Source organism: Opisthocomus hoazin, chromosome 11 (genome assembly GCF_030867145.1).
Source record: "Opisthocomus hoazin isolate bOpiHoa1 chromosome 11, bOpiHoa1.hap1, whole genome shotgun sequence".
Taxonomy (NCBI): Eukaryota; Metazoa; Chordata; class Aves; order Opisthocomiformes; family Opisthocomidae; genus Opisthocomus; species Opisthocomus hoazin.
In genome coordinates, this window is record NC_134424.1 from 19,297,127 (window position 1) to 19,315,947 (window position 18,821).

General features: G+C 37.3%; 1 protein-coding gene across 8 annotated transcripts in view; it reads left to right on the forward strand.

Moving 5' to 3' along the window:
• DOCK3 (dedicator of cytokinesis 3) overlaps positions 1–18,821 on the forward strand; it is a 225,148-nt gene that overhangs the window by 90,470 nt on the left and 115,857 nt on the right. For all 8 annotated transcript variants that reach the window (XM_075433137.1, XM_075433142.1, XM_075433138.1 and 5 more), the window contains exon 9: positions 134–288. In XM_075433137.1, coding sequence (XP_075289252.1) covers positions 134–288 — 155 coding nt within the window. The remainder of the gene's footprint in view (positions 1–133; positions 289–18,821) is intronic.

The following is an 18,821-nucleotide window of genomic DNA, read 5'->3' on the forward strand; positions in this document are numbered from 1 at the left end:
AAGTGGACTGTATGGGAGATTAAGCTTTTACTTGATGGAGAAAGGAGAGCAAAATCTCAGTTAAAATTATCAAGTTGGTTATGTGTCCTTTATTTGTAAAGAACTAAAAATAATTTTCATTGTTTTTAATCAGGTGGATACAATTCGTCAGCGCCATGGGGAAGCTTGCCGTATGCCAGTGCCTCATCACTTCTTCCTCAGTCTAAAGAGCTTCACCTACAATACAATTGGAGAAGACACGGATGTCTTTTTTTCTTTGTATGATGTTCGAGAAGGCAAGCAGATCAGGTAGGAATGTATCAAATAGCTAAAAATCTTCATAGGAAAAAAATGATGAACAAAGCAAATATACAGGAGGAAAAACATGAGCTATTCTTGTGGCACGTCTGAAAGGAGAAAGCTGATAAATCATAAATTGACAGCCCTGCAGTGCATACATGAGAATATTAGTATTACTAATTTTAGTGCACTTTACATATAAGCAAAGCATTAAAGGCACAAAATAGTTGTATTTTGTTTAGGTTTCTGACTTGGCATCCACACATTACTGGAGGTCTTAGTGTTCAATATCTGCCACCTTAGGGCTGTTGTTTAAGTATTAATAATATCAGGGCCATACAGCATGACTGTTCCGAAAAGAGGACCGCTGTCACTATGTCTAGGCTGGGTAGCTGTGCTGCTCAGTACATTGAGGTAATTGGTACTAGCATTAGCAAATATGAGATGTGCTGCATTTTTCCTTTACAAGCATGTGCTTTGAAAACATCAGAATATGCAGAAGAGTATTGCAACATATGCATTGTGTCTCAGAAATAAAGTAAGTGTAGCTTGGTCTGATCTAAAACATAACACGTTTATGAGGTTTTTTGAGTTTTGATTAAGGCATGTCCTGACAACTGGCACAGACTACGTTTGCTACCATGGTCAAAACTATCCTGGTTTTCAGCAAATTAGATTTAGATATGTTCCAAACTGAGGGAAGAGCCCCAAAATCTTTCCTCTTGGAAGAACATTATTATGTGAATAATGTTCATCCAAGAAAGTTCAGAGTAGAGTGCTAACAGTTTTGTAGCTCTTCAGAATACATCCCACTAAAAAAGTGGTCTGTATTAGAAATCTCTAGTGAATTGATTGCATCTTATAAATATGTGTCTGTCACCGCTTAGTTAGGCAAGAATGCCTAATCTGATACTGCATCATGTTTATTTCATGCTCACTAAGTGAAAAATGCTTGTTTAGATGTGGTTAGGAGAACGTGCCTATAATTCCTCTATTGAGAGAAGTAACAGAAAATAGCTGTTAAAAGATGCAAATAGTAAATCCAAAGAAAACAAAATTACTCACAATTCAGTAGTTCATACCACAAAGCAGTAAAATATCAAATTATTTAGATGCGGAAAGGAGCAGGGAAGAGGAGGGGACAAGCTGCTGCCATGGCTGTGGAAAGCCTCAGAAATTCCTTCAAAAGGAGATGAGTTGTCTTGGGCTGCGGTTTGCATATTATGGAAATGTTGAGTGGGAAAGCCTTAAGAAGGGGTTTTGCCAGGCACACAACAAAAGAAAATAGTAGTTAACAATGAGAGAAAGTACAAAGAGTGGTTCAGACAGATTTAAACATATGTAATAGTGCTTTGGTGTGCAAACAGTTGTTAGTACTTAGTTCTTCATATTATGCATCGGTGATCTGCTGCAGTGAAAACAGCGTAATTTTTATGTTTTCTTACATCCAAAATGGGTGGGGAAGAAATGTGTAATGAGGCTGAGCTCTGTTTTAGAAAGGAAACTTAAAAGCAGAAAATAGACCAACACACTGCTACAAATTAAGAATGATGTTTTTATATCTACTGTAAAAGATTAAGTTTCTTTCCTCTTCTGTATGCCTCAGGAAATAGTATGCTAAGGTAAAATAAACCAAGCAAAGCTGCTGCACACCGCATTCTAAATGAAAAGGACAAATTGACTTTTCTGAAGTGGTTTTGAGGTTGATAGATTTCTTATCCGAACAGTTCACACTGGAGGTTGACTGGCTTTCAGTGTCATTGCTTTGGACATATAGTAGATTACAAACATCACTGAACCTGTTGGTTGCAATAGTTATTTCCCAGCCAGGTTAACTGAAGAATCAGTGAAAATTCCAGTGTTTTTCAGGTGTTGAAGTAGAATGTACCATGTACCAATTATGGACTAGCAATCAGAAGGCTGGGGCAGCAGCTGAAATACAGTTTGAGATGTATTCCCGGGTTCTGAATACAAATATGGTCCTGTACTGTGTTGAATGGTTTGCACTGTCTGAAAATGAGAAGCAGACAAACTGACAGTGGGGAGATATGGACAGCAAGAGTAACAATGCTGCTATCAGGGGCGTAAGACCTAGAGGTGAAAAAAGGAAAAAGTGACTTAATTTTTACTCTGACAGAATTATAAGAAGAAATATGTGTAAGTAAATAGAACTGGATTGATGGATGTCTGCCTCAATAACTTGTTTCAGCCCACAATGGAAACAACCTGCCAATCCGAGTATGAGGTAATGGCTGAGACCAACAGGAATGGAAGTCTATTTGTATGTTTTAAAATATTGGGGATCTTTTGTTGCAAAAATTGTCCCATATTTTTACATACAAAAGACATTAGTCTGGCAACAAAAACTTTGTTACTAAGCTTTAATATCTCAGTCTGTTTGCAGTGTGAAAGTTTACAGAAAACACTGAGAAATTTGATCTGGTTTTGAGTACAGCCAAATTGTGAGAAGTACCTTGGGGTGAACGATCATGAAATGACAGAGTTCATAGCAACTAGAAAAGGAAAGAAAAAGGTTTTTAACGTAAAGATGGTGAACTTCAATAACGTGGGTGTCAATAAACATCAAAAAAAGAGGTAAACTTATATAGAGGAAAGAAATGTCAGAGCTGTCAATTCCTTAACGATACTATTGAAGAGCACAAAAGCAAATTGTTTCAATATGAAGGAAAGATTAAATATATGGCAACAACAGAAAGTCTGTATCACGTATTCTTTGGTGAAATGGCATCTGGTAGGAAATATAAAAAAAGGAGAAACTAATGAAATTGCACAAACAGAGATGGGAAGAGACAGAAGCTTGTAGAAAAAATGCAATTAGCAAAGGACATCAAGGACAAAAAAAGAATAATTCTGTAATGCTTTAGCAGCAAATTATTTTTTTTACAGAATCAAGAAAGAACTGAACAGATTAAAGGGGACGTTAAGCTATCAGCAGATGTTACCAAGATAGCTGGAGTATTTAATAGCTGTTTTGCCTCAATCTCTTTAAGAAGGTCAGCTGCAATCAGATGACAATTGCAAAAAGTTCTGGAACAAATACGCTATTTATTAGCACTTAGAAGCTAACAAGATGATAAGTGAAAGTCAACATAGATTTGTCAAGCACAAGTCACATCAGCACAAACTAGTTTTGTTCTGTTATATGGGAAGGTGCCTTGTGCCTCAACAGAAGAGAAGCAGTAAACTTGATATGGTCAAGCGGGGAGATGCAGACTAGATGAAACTACTGTAAAGGGGCTAGAAAACTGGTGGAAAAACTGATCCAGAGTTTTATTTGTGCTGGAAGGATGCAGTGAGTAAGATTTTTTTTTTTAAGACATTTTTGCAGCATTAGTTTGATGGGTGGAAATTAAGTTCAGTAAAGCCATGAGGTTTAGCTACCTTTACCTTAGCTCTCTTTTACCAACAAATGCATAAAACTGTGCATAACTTGAAAAATTACACATTCAAAGCATGTTTTGCTGAAAGAATCCACTAAGTATGAAAAAGGATACATAAATTTCAGTGTGATTTTTTCTTTATCAGGTTTATCTTTAAACATACAAAGGGTTTTTGTTCTGACTACATATTAAACCAGAATAGATGTTTCTAGCACTGTTTTACCAGTTAACTTATTTTATTCCATTGAGGCTTAGAAGTTTCTGGTTGTCTAGAAATATCCTTAATTATGGGGAGTGAATAGAACAAAAAAGAAATTCTGATGTGATTTAATTTGAAAAACAGGGGCCTAATCAATAATTATGCATGGAAAATAATATGCGTATTTCTGCTTGTAACTCCTCCATCTGCCTACTTACTGTGTCTTTACCATGCTCGTTATAATAAAGACCTGCTTGGGACTGGAGATGTTGGAAGATGTGGTAAGTGTCCGTGGTAGTGTTGATGGCTTTGACAGAGGAAGTCCATGTGTGCGTTTCTCTTACAGAATATACTCAAGACCTTTTTGTTGTGAGGCCAGAATTTCTCTGCAGTATCTGTAGAAGGCATAGGTTTGCTGGCGATCTAGTTTCTTTAATACATATCATTATGAGAAGGCCCTACAATCTTTCAGCTGGTTTATTGAGTCAGAACGCACCACTACCTGGGTTTTTTTATTTGTTTGTTTCTTTCTGCATATTGTCTCTTCTTGCTGTCAGTTTATCTTGGTGTTGCAATCTGTGGAGTACAAGCATGGCCGCTTCTGACACACAGTCAAGCAGATGCATCAGATTAGCTACTTGGGAGAAATAAGAAATTGCCTGGGCATGCAGAGACAGAATTAGAAAAGTGAAAGCTCAGCTGGAGCTGAATGTAGAGAGGGAGTGAGAAAGATACACACACACACACGTGTGTATAGACGGATTCTGTAGGTACATTGGCAGCAAATGGAAGACAAAGGAAAATGTGTCCCAGATGCTCAGCAGGGCGGTATATGATGTGCCATGAGGAAAAAGTGACTAAGAACAAGTGGCTGTTTTAAGTAATGAATATTTTCAGCTTAAACAATTGTAGTAGTAGCAACAGGTGACTGTACATATTTTTAGATATAAATTTACGGTGGAGATTGTCAGATAAGAACACTTACAGTGACATGGTAATGAAACTCTTAATATTTTGTGTCATTGATGTCGTTTTTTTTGTAGTGTGTGCATGAAGAAATACACTAGGAGTACGTTCTTTGGTTTGGATTGCGCAGGACTCAAAAGTTTAGTTGCTCCAAATTTGCTGCTTTTGTGCCATCTGCCTTATAATCAGCTCTTCACTTACAAGATCCCATATTCACCATAGTGCACATTACATTTTCTACTTCCTGCTTGTATGACCTTTTTTTATTATTAATATTTACTATTCCATTCTAATTAAAAAAAAATCTAGGTGACTATTTTTGCAGTGTTTTCATGATATTATCTTTATTTTGGTTTTGGAAACAAAGAAACAGCAAATTTTTAGAATATTGCATTCTTGCTTTTCAGTTCCTGTGTAACAAAGTTACCCAGAAGTGATCACATACAAAGTATGTACAGATAGGCAGGTGTTCTACTCAGTAGAAGAGAACTGCTTTCTCTTCTACTCTGTGCTATTGTAGTGTTTCTCTGTATGATGCTCCCAACACAAACAGCTTGTTAAGAGATTGATACAATTATATTCTGACAAAGACTAAGTGTACAGAATGTCTAGAAAGCCTATATCATAGACATGCAACCTAAAGCTGGAAAAGTTTAAAGGTAATGAAAATGTACTCTGGAAATGTTACTCGAGGAACCGTGAAGGACGGGAAGTACAGTAATAGACTCTTCCCCACATTATCTTGTAATGCCCCAGGAAACGTGTGAGAAGGCTTACTTAAGCCAAAAGTTAGCCAAAAGAATAAGATGGGATGCAATAGAAGCAAAGATGTTACTTATTATTCTGTGGTCTTGATAGCAGAGAAGGGGAAAGAAGAGGCAGCAACTTAAGTTATTGCTATCAGAAATGGGAGGAGAAGAAATGTCTTCCACTGGCAGAGGAAAGTTTTATGACATAAGCAGTATCTATTACTGTAGAGTAAGTCTACACTCAGAAGGTTACCAGGGAGTTTGCATTATACCCAGCTCCCTATTTTATCACATAAAAAGACAAGTCAATTTTTCATACCTTTTTTTCCTGTTGAGAATCCCTAGGATGCTCTGGATCCTGAAATAATCATCAATAAGTCTTCAAAGCCTCTATCATTATCTGACTTGGTATATGAGAATTCTTCAGAAGATGAAGAGCTTGGATTCAGATGTCTGTGGCTGAACTGGAGGCCTATCTGTGTCACTCTCAGACAACACTGTGTTTGTTCTAATAAGTGTGATTCTCCATTAAATGAGAAGGATCAAATAACATTACAAAAGGCACTACTTTGATCCATTTAATTATTTTCTAGCTGCTAACTATGCCTTGGATTTTTTTCAGTGCTATGGGGAAAGCAAAATAAGGTGGATGTGTCTTCTACTGAAATGCAATTGGAGTGGTGCTTATCAAATTAAAAAAAGTAAAAAATAAGGTAATTGACATATCTTATATGGGGCCTATCCTAATAACAGAAAGAAAAGAAAAATCCAGGATGAAAGCATACAAAACTGGAAAAAAAATAGCTGGTTGTTCAGTGTTGGTGAGGACTACTGTCTGTTCCTTGTGTGAGGGTGCGTATAGATGCATCATGTAGATCTTGTCCTGTGTGTGTTTCAGTATGATTTTATTTGACAGTTTTGTAGTGTCTAGGCAGCTTTGAGGGAATTTCTGAATGCTGTCAGTTAGAGGTAGGGGAAAAGGTTAACTTTATGTGGAGAAGCAGAGAAATAAATGCACCTGCAAATGCAGAATCACGTTTTCTTGCTGCTTAAGTGCTTCCCAGCTGGACTCTTAACACTCTTAGTGCATGGGAAGTTTCTGGGGATCATACATGATGATCAGGTTTAAAGGGCAGATATAAATGTATATGCTGATGACCCATTTATCTTACAGTACAAAGAAATGAGAGGAAAGATGCTGCATAGTTATTGACCTTGAAAGCTATGACCAGTTCTCATGTATGCAAATTCCTGCACTTTTTCTGGAGGGGTCTCATTTCCATAATGCCTCTCTGAGTGTGCTAGTACAGAGTACGATATTCTGCCCACTGCGCTTTTTCATGTTTCCTTTTTTTATTTTTAAATTCTGTTTCTCCAGGACCTAATCAAATAGTTATCTAAGCTTTTCACCTTTTGACTTTTTTTGGTTTTTGCTTCTCTCAAACCACTCTTTTCATTTCCTTTTGCAGGCTTCCATCCTTCAATAATTTACCGTTATTTTTTTTTTACTTCAGATCTTTATTCCTTCTCTTTGTTGCCAGTATAAGAGAAACATCCAGGTGGAATTAGTAGAATTTCTTCCTCTGATTATCATTTAAAATAATTTGATTTGGAAAATAAAATACTTACTGAAGGAAGATGAGGAGAAAAAAAAATAGAATTGAAATCATTCATGAGAGCAAATTTATTGGGAGTGTGAAGCACTGCAATGCGAAGGGATTGTAGGAAAGACACAGTAACAGTGCAGTAATAGTTTGGGTGGTTATTAACTTGGACTATTTATTATTTCACACCTTTGTTTCTTACTCCATACTAAATGATGCCTTTGGGCTTTATCTAAACGACATTGTGCTGTATAACTGTAACCTTACACAATGGTCGCATACCATGTTATTCTGATGTTTTTTTCTTACTATTTAAGCGATAAATGTAGACGTGACTGGAGATAGTGTGCTCATGTTTTCAGATATGGGGGCAGGGTATGATTTGCTACTGGGAGACATTTGCTGTAATGTAAGATACCTATCTAAAATTTTGTATTGAAATATAGTGTAGTACCAGAGTATACTTAATTCTTTTACACTATAGGTTGATACTGATACACATCATAAACATAAATCATTTGCACTCTAATGTGAGGAAAGAGATAGCAAATTCTCATACAAAAAGCAATCAGAAGGTATGGAATTAAAAAAAAGTAATAACAAAATACTTATTTTTATAAGCCAAACACCTGCATCAGTCCACACCCCCCCCCCCCTTCCTTAAAACAAACAAATAAACCTAAAGGTATGTATTAACATAAATAGTGTGTGGTCTGTGTTATATAGTAGGCACGACTGAATTACTGTAATGATCCTGTCTGCCCTTAAAATTAATCTGTTAGGTAGAAGTCTTTTCTACTGTAGAATCACAGAATCACAGAATGTTCGGGGTTGGAAGGGACCTCTGTGGGTCACCCAGCCCAATCCCCTGCCGAAGCAGGGTCACCCAGAGCAGGCTGCACAGGACCTTGTCCAGGCGGGTCTTGAATTTCTCCAGAGAAGGAGACTCCACTACCTCCCTGAGCAGCCTGTTCCAATTAGGATAAGATCCATTGACAGAATATTTTCCCCCAAAACATTCTACCTTAGAATTCCAAATTTTGCACTGTTTCTCTTTGCCTAGGACAGTAAGATACAGGGTGGAGAAGCAGGTGTCTGCTCTGAAGCAAGACTTTGACCTTTAATGGTTCATTTATAGTGGCTTGTAGCTTTTCTAATGCAAATCAACGTTTGTTAGTTAGGTGCATTACAGAGAAAGTACTTGTTCCTTTAAAAAAAAAATCCTTTGAAGTTTATGAAGCAGCTTCGTTGCCTCATTTTTTTCTCTTGTGTCTTTGATTCCTGCCCCAGAGTGTGTGGAAGTATTAACAAGGTTAACATCTAGCCCTTGATGAAGCATCTCATTGTGTTTTGTTGAGATGCCTTTTCACATCCCTTTCCTTCTCACTGAAGGATAAAATTGTAATCCATTCTTTCTCGGCAGATGGCTAGGTAAACACGTGCAGAAATGTGAGGAAACAGAGATCCACAGTGACTTTAAAATACTAGACGTGTAGAACTATGTCTTCTACCCACTTGCCAATTTTCAATACAGCACTAGGAATTTGGTAATTTTAAACCTTTATTTCTGTGTTAAAATGGAAAAGCAGTAGGCAAAATGAGAGAAAACACAACTGTGTTCTTTAATGCTATTGCGAATAGGTGGTATGGAAAGATGGTTTTCGCGGACATGTTCTGAATTTGTGAGTGGATGTTGGGCAGAATGTGAGTAGTACAGTCTGTCTCATCTGCTGTCTTCAGAATTTAGCGCCGTTGACAGAGCAACTTTCAGGAGAGAAATATGCTTTGGAAAAAAGGACTAAAAAATGCTGTTAATCTGTACCGTGATAGGTGGATTTAGCTATTCTAAAGTAATCTCCTAAAATCGTCTGCTCCTTTTATTCAAGGCTGGAAAAAAAAAATTTAAGTGGCAATGTTTTGTTGTTACTACTGCTCTATAGTTCTTTATGGGTGGTAACGGAGAAGTAATGTAGATGATTTCCCATATGTAACTCATCTCATGATCTTGAGATACTTTCCAACCAAAGTCTTTTAACAGATAAAAATTAGCAGACAAATAAAATAAAAGTTTGATATTAAAGGTGTAAAAATATTAGAGAACACCATGGTCATTATTTTAAATATATTGTCTCCTTGGCGTTGTAAACAGGTTAACTTCCACTGCATGATCAAACTGGTTTTGGTTTGACCAGCGTGTGTGTGTTAGAACTCAAGCTACTACTCACTCGTACAGTCTTGTCCTGTTTTAGTATCTCTGAACTTAGATTACTTCTTATAGGTGTAATTGAATTGATAGAGGTCACAATGCTGCCTTTTTTTTTCTTTTAGGGTGTAAAAGAAAATGTTTGTGACAGTGTTTAGATAGAGTAGAATAAAATTCACGACTTTGAAACACTGGATTTAGAAATGATGGATTTGTAGGGGAATTGATTTTCACTTTTTCCATAGTAGGAGTTTTCTCTGACACAATATTCCTAATTCAGATGTCAGAATACAAACCCAGTTGATGAAGGTAACTTTGACAAATTTGACAGGAATCCTTCATCTCTTTGTGTATTTATTGAAGACATTTAGCGCCATGGTTCTCATCATCATTTAGTCATATTTTCTTGACTTTTAAACTGTCAATAGGAATATATATCAGCTGCTCAAAAATGTTAGCAAGAACACTGTAGCTAAAATTACATTGCATTTACACATTTCTTCTTGAATAATTTTCTGGTAACACTTCTTAATGTAGACAATTACCATCGTCTGGAGCTTTCATTTTAAACACTAAACAGACTTCGGAAAAAGTGACAGCAAATTTTCCACAAGTTCTATCTGCATTAGATGTTTGAGTCCTTGCAAAGCTCCGATATGCAGGATCAGTGTGCTTAATGGGAGAATACCTGTCCAGAGCAACTCTACATGCTCCAAACCCGAGCTGCAGAAACCGTACGCATTCTAGGAAGCAGCTGCTGCTTGGGTAGAGAGAGGCTTAGCAGCTGAGGATGGCAAAGGGCTGGAAGAGATGCAGGCAGGTGAAGAATAAACAGGAAGGTAAGTGTTAATGAGATCAGAAGAAGAGAAGACAGGATCACTGGGTAGATGAATATGATTGCAGTTGAATAGCTGAAAAATTAAGTTGGCTAATGTTGTGGGGAAAAAAGTCTGACTGCTTTCTCTCCTGTAGCGTGGAACTGACCTTAAGATCCCTTTGTCTACATTGCTTCTCTCTTAGCTCTGGGACTGCTGTTGACTATGTGTGTGTATTTATCCCCTGTTAATTGCCTTAAAGTATTATCATGTTCCACTACTGCCAGTTGCTTTGTTAGGAAGCAGAAAATTATATTTTACTTTCATTGTGCAATTACACGCTAAACTTTCCTTTGGTTATGTTTTTTAATAGCAGCCTTCTCATAGTTATTTTAAAATAGAAAAGTTATCTCATTCACTGTCAGTATAACGATTGGTCCACTGGGAAAAAAATAACATTGTGTCATTCAGAATTATTTCTTTAATATTCAGAGAATTTCCCTAGGGATTAAGCTTACCAACTAACGAGGTTTTTCTTCTGCTTAGTCATGGAAAAAAAATTCCATCTTTCTAATTTTTACCTCTCTTCGAGCAATCTGACCTGTTGCGATGGCTGGTCCTTCATGAGTTCCTCCTATACTTTAGTTCATTGTGTTCCTAGTATTTTAGGGGAAGTATTTTTCTGACTTTTGTGAAGTAGATAATCCATAGCAATAGTAACAAGAAGGATATTAGTTGTTGATCCTGCTCAAGACGAACTTCCTTAAAAAGACCATCCAGTGAGAAACATTAAGGAATATTGCTATCCACGGCAATGGCCCTGGTTCTGGTCCCTCTAGTTAACATGGGCAATATCTGTGTCTCTGAAGTCTACTGCACACATATGGCAGGGGACAAAGAGCCTATCTGATATATTATATAACTTTAGAAAATATAGGTTTGATCATCACTGGAGATGGATAGAACTATGGAGTATTTTATAAGGGTTTTTTTTTGTGCGTAGATTTTTTTCAAAAGGGCAAAGGAGGAGTAACACCATTTCGTTTTCTTTACCGGTTGCTTCAGCTGACTTTCATTCCCTAGATCTCTCTCCCAAATCTGCATTTGCTTGGTTTTCATGAAAATTACTGTAGAGAGGTAATTAGTGTTATTAGCGGTGTTCATTCTTTCCTATAAAATTTCTAATATGAAGCTATTGTGAAACAGCAGCTTTAACAAATAGCGGTCCGTTCTCATATCTGTCACCACCACCACCCTTCTCCTTCCCAAAAATAATTTTTTCAGGTTGGGGATCAGATACGGCGCATCAATAGGCAGGGACACAGATTTTTCTATAGGGATATTTAGATTATTTTTTTGTTGTTGTTAACAGAAGAAATCTATTAATTGTAGCTATTCAAAATTGTTCTTCCCTTTTCCTCCTCAGAAACAACAAAAGTCTGTCATGAACACACACAGCTAGAAGAGATTTTGCTGTCTCTGTGGGAAGGCCCAGTGTAATGAATACTACTCTTAACACTTGAGCTCTTTCTGTTGCAAAATTCACTGTTGAAACTCAGTTCTGTGTCTCTGACTGAAGCTGTTGTGCAAAGCCGACAGGAACATGCAGTTTGTTGAACAAGAACTGTATGGACATCTGCTGCATTAGACCTCACAACCATTAGCTTTTCACTGATTAGAGATGGTAGTAAAATACTTATTCTATAAAATACCTGTAATCCAGTATTAGAAGTCTTCACTACAGTTATGGTCAAAGCATTTCACACCTACCAGCTGGCAGTGTTGATCTGGCTTTCTTTTCATTAGTTAAAATCACGATCGCTGGCAGGGACTAAGGAATCACACTGTATGACTAAGGTCTCTTTTTTTGGGATTAGAAACCTTTCCTACCTCATGGAGAGGATTCCTTTCAGGAACACAAATAGATACTGTTCATGATGTAAATAACGTAAAAGTACTAATGACAGTGTCAAATGTTCAAGTGTGGCAGACTCATGAGAACCCAAGGAGAAGGAAATTGGTGCTTAGCTACATTTCTCCTGCAAGCTTTAATAACATTTTTAACATTCTGGTGATTTTTCCTTGAATGTTGTAGAGAGAAATGGCAGATGCTTATTTTCACTATTTTCTATTTCTATGGAAACCGAGTGTTTGCAGTAACAGTCTTACAGGAAGCTCTGTAATTCCTCCCCCATGGCTTCTAGCCAATGTGGTAACTTAATAATTCATGAACATTAAGCCTGAATTTGCTGGGAAGCAAACTGTGTTGTTTGGAGCCGTTTTCTCAGAGCCAGATTAATTTCCCTCACGGATTTGGTGTTCTTTTCTCTAAGATATCTTTATAAAATATACTCCACAAACCAAAGCAGCTGCTTCCTAGAATGTGTACTTGTTTTTGAAACTGGGATTTTTGCAGATCATCTGGATAAGGCAGCTCATGAAAGAACCACCCCACCCGCCTCCCTCCCTGACTTTAAAAAAAAAAAGGGGGGAGGGGGAGGACAGGACCCAAACACACATCATGAGCACTTGCCTGAAAAGGAGGATTTTAAGTAGTCCATGAATCATTGTTCAGACAATATGCAAACTGAAAGTTCAACAAAGGTGATCTTTCTGTCTCAGGGGTTCAGGAGTCACCCCTCTTGATGACGAATTGCTCAAATACCGCTGTGCCATGGGATTTAGTATATGCTGTTGGTTTATATTTCAGATAGGAATTCAGTTCTTCACAGACACAGTATCATTCTGTACATATGCTTTAACTTACTCTCACACTTCAACTGAGAACTGAAGACTCATTCTGTGGAGCACCTGGGGATTTGATTATTAGGTCATTCTTACAGCAATTGTAAGGACTTACATTTTTTCCAAGAGAATGAGCAAAAATTAGGAACTCTAAGAGGTAAACATGTTTAACAGAAAATAAACTTGAAAAGCTTTTTACAGAGGATACTCCTAAATGGACTGCAAACAAATTGCTTAATCATCTCAAGAGTTCTGCCTTTTAAAGTACAATGGCAATACGTAGATGCATTCTGAAATATTTTCACAAAAAGGAAATTTTGTTAAAAGTATTTGTGATCTTTCCAAAAAGTAGTATTTACAAGGGACTTAAGCTCTTAGGAAAGCCAAAATTATTTACCAATTTATCAAAATTATTTGATCATGACTTTACTTTTCCATTTCTTCATGTACTTGCATAGGTGTCATGAACTTCATTAGAAACCCTTTCTTTTATTGTTTAAATCATCTTTCAAGAGAAAAATCAATGCAGTAGTTGTGGCAGTGGGAAATGGCTGAAATGTTGATACACATGCCTGCTTTCTTCATGAATGTGAGACCGTCTGGTTGAAATAAAAGTTCAGAAGTCCTGATGTGAAACTTGTTTCCTCTTCAGACAGATTCTACAGGATGTGCTCAAAAGCATCAGGGTACCATGCTGTCCTGTAGTGACCCGTTTTGATCACTGAGCATAGTAATGTTTTTGCAGTTGAAAAACATCAGAAAGATTTTGATGAATTTGGCAAATGGAATAAAAATAAAATTCTGCATTTTCCCTACTCTGATGTAAAGTTATACAAGCAAATGTAAGAACCTCGTATTGTTACTGTTAACCATGTTGCATGATGCAGCACAAATGGAAAGCCAGGGCCATACAGCCAGGGTTTTCCCTCTGCTACCACATAGGCAATTGGACAGCAGTAATTGCCTTCCTGTAAAGCTAGCTAATGCTGCTGCATTGGGGCTTTAGCTAACTTCTGCTATGCTGCTTCAATCTGCTTCCTCTCTGATACAGAGAACAGTTTCCTAAAATAAGTCCTGCAAACATTAGCTTCTGGAAACTGTAACAGATTTAGAGACTGCAATTCAATTCTCTCTCCCTCTCCCCACTGCCCACTCCCCCCACCAAACCCCAGGAATCTCTTTCATGGTGTTTCTCTGCTAACTTACAAGTGTTTTGAAGAAGCACTGCTGCTTTTTTTTTTTTTTTTTCAGCCTTGAGAAAATACGTGGGTCATATACTAGTAATTTCTAACATAATTCCATTGACTTGGTCAACGTATTGTCCTTGTAGAGCCGGTACACACAGTGGTAGAAAGAATGTGGTATTTCATGGCACTGATGAAAGAAATTCCCTGAAATGTGGTGTCTAACAGCAAGACTGCAATATTTTGAAGGCAAAGGTTGGCAAGGTTTTTGTTGTCGTAGAGAATGACTAGCTCCTGCTGAGCTCTGTCTGGGTTGACCTGGGATTGCAGTGCATAGAGTTCATTCTCCATATTTATCTGGGACAAAAAATGGTGCTTTTACAGTAATGCCTTAAAATCCTTGTGATATTCATATACCAACTCAAATTTTATTCCAGAATTATTGTCAGGCATATTAGCATTCATTAAAGGAAGACACTAGAAGAGATACTTTTTTGTGAGAAATTAAACAATATAATGATTCTCACCATTTCTTAAATGGGTAGGACGGAGTATGATGAGAGGAGGTAAACTGTGCTGGGTAGCAGGTCTTTGTATGTGGCTTATTTCCGATAGCTGCTGTGACAGCATTTTCAGACTTTTGTTCCTGAATTTTTATTTTGTATGCAGGTAGGAGTTTACATGGTACTGGAAGAGTGAGAAAGAAATGTAGGGAGACGCTTGAAGAAGATCAAGGACTAAAATACAAGTTACTAAGTGACCTTCTCCACTACCCTATGACCCTTTTCGCTCTGCACTGGCACATATGCCATGGAACCAATATATATTTTAAACATGACCTTTACTATTAGACGTGATCAGTCAAATGCTAGATTCTGAAAACCTGGTTAAATACAGCTTTTGAAAAGCATGGAGGTGTTTGTGAAAATGTTGAGGTTTTTCAGTGTTCCCCCAGTTATTCTCTGGAAATAAGCACTGAGGAAAATAAGAAAAATGAGGGAGCAGGTTTGCACCTTTTCCCTTTTAGTGACATATTGGAATGGAGAAGGTGAAGGAGGCATTTGTTTCAGGGAGAAATGGCTACTGAGCCATTGTTTAAGGCAAGGGAAAGGTACAAGATGTGAGGTTTCTGCTTAAGGGGATCGACGCCCTAATGCGTCACTGTCTCTGCTTCAGAAAGCCAATCTCCTATACATTATGAAAGATTTTTTTTTTTTAAATCTGAGTTGTTTATCATCATTTTCCAATTCAAACAGAAAATTGGTCTGCAGTCTCTCTACAGACTACCATTGCTTTGGCACTATGCGTCTGTGAATGCTGCACCTACATTCATAAATTGATACACAGTCAGTTTTTTTGCCTTGCAACCCCACACTCATTAAACCCACCAATGAGTTAATACAAGCGAGCTCACTAATCCATTCCAAGCTCTTTGCCAGGCCTTTTGTTGTCATTTTCGCATGTGATGCAAAAAAAGCCCCACAAACAACCAGCCTCAATAACAAAAACACCCCACAGGCATAATGGCACTCCTGCTCGCCCAATGGTAAATTTTGTCCTTGTTTGCCCCTTCCTTCATGCTGAAAATGTAATGTCCCAGACCATTGACTGCTTCCTTCCTTTTTGCAGCAACAGATGCCAGTTCAGTATGGTCCTGCTTTTCAGACAGTTAAAGGAGCCAAGAAGTGAGACACTATGCTGCTTTCATTTTTTTTCCTTTTAAGTAAATAAACAAGAAGCTATTTGACTTTGCTTATCAGAGCAATGTTTCTTATATTTGAGTAGCTTTAGCAATTACTAATCATGCAAGTGATTGTAAAACCTGACTTATTGCTGCACAAGAGGTGGTTTCACTATGATGTGAGTTAACACAGGAGGAGATCTTGTAGTTAGAGTAATTGAAGATCGCTTATAGCGTGTAGGAGCAAGAAGAATAAATAAGCTTTTGTTTAAGATACTGCTATTGGTGTGGCACATCTTAGGTCTGAACTCCACAAGGTAAAAATGTTAATTCTTTTCTCTGTTTTGGTGCATTTCTTATCTCTGGTTTTATGCAAGAGAGAACTGGTTTTGGGGTGTAGCTGAAAATGATTTTTTTTTTTTTTACAGTAGTTTTGATCAAGCAGTCAGATTGCATCAATTATTCAGTATGTCCCCATACTTAATTTCCACCACTCATTTGGCAGTTACAGCTACTGGGTTTTCAAATTTTCCTTATGATATATTTGAGGATTTTTTAACAGAGTAGCATGTGTCTTTAATCAGTTGGAGCATATTCAGTTATAGTAAGAATAATGCTTAATGCATGCAAACGTGGGCAATTATTTCCATATGTAATTTACTTGGATTTGGTAATTTGGTTTTACTAAACTGGACTTTAATGTTGTCTAGATTCTGTGCATGCTCTTGTCTTTGGGCAGAAGATAAGCTTGAGCAATAGACACACTGAAGACTGAACTCTTTCAAAGGAGGTAGCTCCCAAAATAAGAAATTAAATGACTGAATTCCCATGAAGTTTCTTGACCCTAAATGTCTGTATTTTTGTCTAAAAAAGGAGCTATAATTATAGCTGAAGGCAGTTGATCTTCAGATCATTGAAAGCAGGGTGGTTATTCCTGGTTTCCTTTGACATAGAAATAAATTTGCAGTTGTAAAATGGGGAGCATCTGACTAACTAGTTTGTAATATGGGTCAGCAGTGTAAAAAAGTTCAGGTCCCGTTGCAGGATGTAGTAAGGTTATTAGCACTAGTGAGACCGTAGTGGAATATGTAGACTAGTTTCTGTAAACTGCTCTTTAACAGTTATACCAAAGATTAGAGAAAATCTGGAGCTGAGAGACAAACTGTTAAGTTTAGGAGAAGTGATCTGCACAGAAAGGTGGAAGAACTTGAGCTACTTTAGTCTTTTAAGACTGCCTATTAGCACTTTCAGTCTTTATAATCTTTTCATTCTCCCTGTCCTGTTGGTGGATCTCTCCTTTGACAAAATGACTCTTCGTGTTCCACAGTTCTCAAATGCTGCAGTTGCCTCAGAGTCCCCTTGATTATTTAGTGACACAGGCTCAAGAGGACTCAAGGGAGGATTGGAAATTAAAGGAAGGAATTTAAAGGTTGTTACTGAGGTAGTGCTGGAATAAGGGAACAATTGATGAATAGGCAGGTGAAAAAGATGGTGGTCTGCCTCATTTCTTGAAAAGTTCTGGAATACGAGGACAGGAATTAGATATTCTCAGTGGCTGTTAACAAGAAAATGGAAGAATTGCAAATTTTGAACAATTTCCACTTGTTAATGACTTAAAACCTTGTGAGAGGCTATCAAATGAACCTCCAGAATCCCTTTCTAAATGTTTTGAAAGCAGACTAAGTGATACAGCTTTTGGTAATGAATCAAGTACAAACAGACTAGCTCAGCTCCAAGACTTGACAGTCCTCTCTCCACCATTGTCAGAGGGACAGTCTGCACAGGATTCTGTGGCATACAGTATTGTATTCAACTTCAGTTATGAAAATTAAATGCTCATTAGTGCTGAAATAATTTTTCAAAGAGAACCTTTGTTGGAAATTCAAAAATATAGAACTTATTGGAGATCTAAAATATAATATGTAACCTCAGTGGAGGTAAAAGAACAGTTAAACATTATTTCTTGAAGAACTTCTATTTAATGTGTTTTATTTCTTAAAGTATGTTATATAATGTACATATATATGCATTTGTATGGTACATACATATATTATGAATTACTATGAAGTTCATTTTCTAATAGTAACTGTGTAAATGGCTAGTCAGAATTTTTTAAGCATGCTAGCCTAAATCCTTTCCTGTGTTCAATGTATCCAGGACTATTAAACGTATTGCCACTGTTCTTGAGCTTCACTTTGGTGTAAGCTGATAGTGCATATCAGCAGAGTATTACCGTGTGCTTTCTGTATTCTTCTGTTTTTTTCCCTAATTATTCACTACTGGATATTGTTGGAGACAATGGAGGCAGGGTAAGATGGTCCTTTCATATGGAGGGCTCTTGTTACGATTTGCTTATTTTTGACCATGACTCAGTTTATCTGTCTCTGTGGACCAGCATCTTCTGCTTCTATAATATTGGATAGTGGTATGTGTTTCCTGTGTTTTTATCCCAGGATTTGAAAATACTCTGTCAGCAGTACATTTTCAAATTTTTCTTTCCCCTTTCTGTAAATAATTTTTCATCTCGCAGAAGAGCTTGGTGCTCTGCTCATGGTTTGTTTTCCCTGCAGAACATCAGCCATCCTCTGAATTAAGAGAACCAGCCTCGATCTGACTACTGTAATGAAAGTGAAGATATTCCAGGTGTTTATTGTACAGGGTATATTACCTTCCAGGGATTTGCAATCAAATATGAGTGAGGCAACTCTGATTTACACTTTGATCTACACTTTGATTTTGGATGGACATCTTCACCAGTGAATACATTTTCCTCTGCAGATGTTATTTATATTGCTTATAATCTTGAACTGGCAGGCTGCTTGTTGTCTTGTTCCCTCCTGATCCTAGGCTGCAGTGTATTAGCTTTGTGTTTGTCTGCTGTGCCCCTGTTTGGTGGCTGGATTACATTCCCAGCAGCAGAAGCGAAAGAATAGTTTGCCAGAGATCTTGTTGGTGTAGTATTGATCCGTTTTATGCTCTTATCCTTAAAAATGGG